Source organism: Nicotiana attenuata, chromosome 6, assembly GCF_001879085.1.
Source record: "Nicotiana attenuata strain UT chromosome 6, NIATTr2, whole genome shotgun sequence".
Taxonomy (NCBI): Eukaryota; Viridiplantae; Streptophyta; class Magnoliopsida; order Solanales; family Solanaceae; genus Nicotiana; species Nicotiana attenuata.
Window position 1 is genome coordinate 20844964 of NC_031994.1, and position 5654 is coordinate 20850617.

General features: G+C 40.1%; 1 protein-coding gene across 1 annotated transcript; it reads left to right on the plus strand.

Annotated features, from left to right (window-relative positions):
- Positions 287-4209, plus strand: LOC109226691 (leucine-rich repeat receptor-like serine/threonine-protein kinase BAM1). The gene is made up of 2 exons (XM_019391519.1): positions 287-2996; positions 3490-4209. Exons 1-2 carry the CDS (start codon positions 401-403, stop codon positions 3951-3953), a joined length of 3060 nt encoding a protein of 1019 aa, XP_019247064.1. The 5' UTR covers positions 287-400; the 3' UTR covers positions 3954-4209.

Below are 5654 nucleotides of genomic sequence, written 5' to 3' on the forward strand. Positions count from 1 at the left end.
TTACGTAATTAACTAGGACTAATAATAGAAGAGAATGACAACATTAGAAATATTTCGTTGTTACAAAATCAATCCAAAACCTGTTATGAATACATAACCAATCTAAAACCTGTTTTGGATACATAACCAATTTAAAACATGTTATAGATACATAACCAATCTAAAACTTGTTACGTAAGACGTCCAGCATTACAAGTGAATGAAACCATTTGCAGAATCTTATAACACCTGTAACTTTCTTTTTGTCTAATTTCTAAAGTATTTGATAAGTTCATATAAATACACATTTATAGTGTATCTGTTCGATAAAGACACATGAAAAGCAAATAAAAACCAATGTAACAACAGCTCTTCTCCATCTCTGCTCTGCTCACTCTTTTTCTCCCTTTGAACAAAAATCATGCATTTTCTTCTTTTTCTTCTACTCCTTTTCCTCATTCACCATATCCACTCCTCCGCCGCCGCAAAACCACATTTCCTCCCTGAATACCGCGCATTACTCTCCCTGAAAACCGCCATTACCGACGACCCACAATCTTCTCTCATTTCATGGAACATCTCCACCAGTCACTGTGCATGGAAAGGTGTCACGTGCGACAAATATCGTCACGTGACTTCTTTAAACATCTCAAACCTCAACCTCACCGGTACTCTCCCGCCCGAAATCGGCCAACTCCGTTACCTGGTTAACCTCTCCGTCGCCGCTAACCAGTTTTCTGGCCCCATTCCTGTTGAACTCTCCGTTATCTCAAACCTCCGTTACCTTAACCTCAGCAACAACATTTTTAATAACAGTTTTCCTCAACAGCTTGCCCAACTAATAAACCTTGAAGTTCTCGATATTTACAATAATAACCTGACCGGTGAACTTCCCGTTGGGGTCCATAATTTGACGAATCTTTATCATCTTCACCTCGGCGGCAACTTTTTCACCGGCCATATTCCGCCTGAGTTCGGCAAATTTCCTTTCCTCAAATACCTTGCAGTTTCTGGAAATGAACTCGCCGGCGAGATACCTCCAGAGATCGGAAACGTTACGACTCTTAAGGAGCTTTACGTTGGATACTACAACGCATTCTCCGGAGGAATTCCGCCGGAGATAGGGAACTTGTCCGAGCTCGTACGTTTCGATGCTGCTAACTGCGGACTTTCCGGCGAGATCCCGGCGGAGATAGGGAAGCTTAAGAAATTGGATACTTTGTTCTTACAAGTGAATTCTCTTTCTGGGTCTTTAATACCGGAAATTGGGTATCTAAAAAGCTTAAAATCTTTAGATTTATCGAACAATTTGCTCTCCGGTGAAATACCGTTAACTTTATCGGAGCTGAAGAATCTCACTCTGTTAAATCTTTTTCGTAACAAGCTTTACGGGTCAATACCAGAGTTCATTCAAGAGTTGCCGAAGTTGGAAGTTTTGCAGCTCTGGGAAAATAATTTCACTGGAAGTATTCCAATGGGTTTGGGCCAAAACAGTAAGTTAAAAACGCTTGATATTAGTACCAACAAGTTAACTGGAAATTTGCCCCCAAACATGTGTAGAGGCAACAATTTAGAAACTTTAATTACTCTAGGAAACTTCTTGTTTGGTCCAATTCCTGAATCTTTGGGTCAGTGTGAATCACTTAGTAGGATTAGAATGGGTGAAAATTACCTAAATGGGTCAATCCCAAAAGGGTTGTTAAGTTTGCCGAAGTTGACACAAGTTGAACTTCAAGATAATCTTCTCACTGGTACATTTCCAGTGACTGGATCTGTATCAGCAAGTCTTGGGCAGATTAGTCTTTCGAATAATCGACTCACTGGGCGTTTGCCACCCAGTATTGGAAATTTTAGTGGTGTTCAGAAGTTGCTTCTTGATGGGAACAAGTTTTCTGGCCGAATTCCAGCTGATATAGGGAAATTACAGCAGTTGTCTAAAATGGATTTCAGTGGTAATGGGTTTTCGGGCCCGATTCCACCTGAGATAAGTCATTGCAAGGCTTTAACTTTTGTTGATCTTAGTAGGAATAAGCTATCAGGTGAGATTCCTACAGAGATCACTGGTATGAGGATACTGAATTACTTGAACGTGTCGCGAAATAATTTAGTTGGAAGTATTCCTGCAACTATTTCGGCAATGCAGAGTTTAACTTCTGTTGATTTTTCATATAACAACTTATCTGGATTAGTTCCGGGTACTGGTCAATTCAGTTATTTTAATTATACCTCATTTTTGGGTAATCAAGATCTTTGCGGACCCTATTTGGGTCCTTGCAAAGAAGGTGTAGTTGATGGGGTTAGTGAACCGCACGAGAGAGGCACATTTTCGCCTTCTATGAAGCTTTTGCTTGTTATTGGGTTGCTTGTTTGCTCGATTGTGTTTGCTGTTGCTGCGATTATAAAGGCTCGATCTTTAAGGAAGGCGAGCGAGGCTCGTGCTTGGAAGCTTACCGCGTTCCAACGCCTGGATTTTGCTTGTGATGATGTTTTGGGATGTTTGAAAGAGGATAACATTATTGGGAAAGGAGGTGCTGGTATAGTGTACAAGGGTGTAATGCCAAATGGTGAACAGGTTGCTGTTAAAAGGTTGCCGGCTATGAGCCTTGGTTCTTCACATGATCACGGGTTTAATGCTGAGATACAGACGCTTGGGAGGATTAGGCATAGACATATTGTTAGATTATTGGGATTTTGCTCGAATCATGAAACTAATCTTTTGGTTTATGAGTACATGCCTAATGGGAGTCTTGGTGAAATGCTTCATGGAAAGAAGGGAGGTCATTTGCATTGGAATACTAGGTATAAGGTAGCGTTGGAGGCTGCAAAAGGCCTTTGTTATCTCCATCACGATTGCTCGCCTTTGATCCTCCATCGTGACGTAAAGTCAAACAACATTCTTCTGGATTCCAACTTTGAAGCTCATGTTGCTGATTTTGGACTTGCCAAGTTCTTGCAAGATTCAGGAACATCAGAATGCATGTCTGCTATTGCTGGTTCTTATGGCTATATAGCGCCAGGTATGCTATCTAAATCTTCACATCTTCTTAGTGTTGATTCTGAAGTGTGTTCCATTCAAAACTAATTTAAAATGACTGTAAGTTGTCAACTAAGATTGCAATTTATCAGTCACTTCAAGTGTTTATACATCATAACTCATAAGTGTCCTTGTTTAGCCGGCAATGACCAATCTCCTTGTTGTAACACGAATGACATGACTCGTATAGCAGTCCTTGATCCATAATCAACTAGAACAATCTAGTAAAAGATGAATGCCTATGTTCATAGATAAGCCTTGTAACTTTGAAAATCACCTACCTACTTGGTTGTTGGTTCGATTGGACTTTTTGAGTACTTATGCGCTAATAAATAACCAGTACTTGCAATCAAACCTGATTTCTTGCTGTTTTGCGCTAAATTGTTTAATCTTGACTGACAAATTTGCTTATTTTCAACTGCAACATAGTTTTTTCTAATTATATGCCTAAATCCTTTTTCATTTCTTTATTGCAGAATATGCCTATACACTCAAGGTTGATGAGAAGAGTGATGTATACAGCTTTGGCGTGGTTCTGTTAGAATTGGTGAGTGGGAGAAAGCCAGTTGGAGAATTTGGTGATGGCGTTGACATAGTCCAATGGGTAAGAAAAATGACGGAAGGGAAAAAGGAAGGAGTTCTCAAAATCCTTGATCCAAGACTCTCAACAGTTCCCCTTCATGAGGTGATGCATGTGTTCTATGTCGCAATGCTATGTGTCGAAGAGCAGGCTGTTGAACGCCCCAAAATGCGCGAGGTTGTGCAAATACTAACCGAGCTTCCTAATCCATCTAATACAAAAGCAGGAGATTCAACAATCACCGAGTCGCTCCCATCATCCGTCCCTGCGTCAGAGTCGCCAACTTCAGTTCCCGGAAACACAAAAGATAACCATCAGCCACCACCTCAATCTCCTCCACCTGACCTTCTCAGCATATGATGTAAAATGTTTCTTCTAATGGAGGTTGTTTGTTATTCTAGTTTGATTCTCTTTCTTTAATTTTATTATGAGTTTGGGCTAGCTTTTGTTCTTTCTTCTTGATAAATTGATCAGTTTTATTGGGGGTGGGTTTATGATTTAGGCTAGCTTTTGTTAGGAAGTGTTTCATTGTACAGTAAGATTGGCAAGGTATCTGAGTAAAACTAGTAATGAACTTTATCCTTCACATTAACCATGCGCGTTTTTGCTTTTTTAATATTGAAGGAATTCCCATAGGGCTTCTGCCTAAGGCAAGATTCAAATATGTGGCATATTGCCGTCTGCTCTGTTACTCGCGTTTCCTTTCCTTGCTTGTTTTCTCTAGTTTCATTCTCCTTTTTAGTTTTCTTATGACTTTGGTTCTAGCTTTTCTTCATTCTTCTTGAGAAATTCAGTTTTATTGGGGCAGGTTTATGATGATTTAGGCTAGCATTTACTAGGAGGTTTTTTTTTTAGTGTACAGTAAGTTTGACAAGGTTTCTGAGTAGCAAGATATCCTTCAATCCCAAAGTTTTATTGGGGCAGGTTTACGATGATTTAGGCTAGCATTTACTAGGAGGTTTTTTTTTTAGTGTACAGTAAGTTTGGCAAGGTTTCTAAGTAGCAAGATATCCTTCAATCCCAAAGAAAGAAAGTTTCAAGTACCTAGGGTCAATTATCCGGGGAGATGGGAAGATTGACGAGCGTGTCACACACCATATTGGGGTGAGGTGGATGAGCTGGCGATTAGCGTCTAGAGTCCTGTGTGACAAGAATGTGCCACCGAAACTTAAAGCTAAGTTCTATAGAGCGGTGATTAGACCGGCCATATTGTATAGGACTGAGTGTTGGCCAGTCAAGAATTTACATATCCAGAAGATGAAAGTAGCCGAAATGAGGATGTTGAGATGGATGTGCGGGCATACTAGACCAGATAAGATTAGGAATGAAGATATTCGGGAGAGAGCGGGTGTTGCTCCCATTGACGACAAGATGCAGGAAGTGAGGCTTAGATGGTTTGGGCACGTGCGGAGAAGAAGCCGAGATGCCCCAGTTAGGAGGTAAGGATGGTAATGGGGCGGGTGCGAGGCGGGGCGGGTGGGCGGGCGGGCGGGCGAGTTTTGTTTGATGCGGGCAGGGCGGGTTAAAACCGTTTTTAAAATTTTTAAAGCGAGGGAGAGGGGGAGGGGGTTGCGGGTTTAATGCAGGGCACCTTTGAATTTTATCTTTTCTGAAATAAAGCAATCATTTCAACTACAATTTCACATTCTTTTTTACTAGCACGAATGCTATTTTGATTTGTAATAACCAATTTGCATAAGTCTCAACAAAATAATACTTCCTCTGGTCCACAATAAGTGATCAATTTGCTTTTTTATTTTGGTCCGAAATAAGTGTCCATTTATATAATCAAGAAAATATTTAATTTGTTTTTTCAAAATTACCCTTATGTACGTACCCCTAAAGTCATTTACTCCTCACATTTGAGAAGAGAAGTAAGTGCTACTATAACTATGCTGTAACATTTAATTAAGGGTAGTTTAATCACACTACTATTTTTGTCTAGGATTTATTATTTCCTTAATAGGTGTGCCCAAAGCAAATTGGTCACTTATTGTGGACCGGAGGGAGTATTACTCAAGTCAAGATATCGTATTAGTAATAGGAAATGATAGTAACCCA

Bases quoted from the DNA above. Each gene is read 5' to 3' on its own strand.
- LOC109226691 (XM_019391519.1), top strand. From the start codon at position 401: ATGCATTTTCTTCTTTTTCTTCTACTCCTTTTCCTCATTCACCATATC. The intron at 2,997-3,489 runs GTATGCTATCTA...TCTTTATTGCAG, and splicing joins TTATGGCTATATAGCGCCAG to AATATGCCTATACACTCAAG.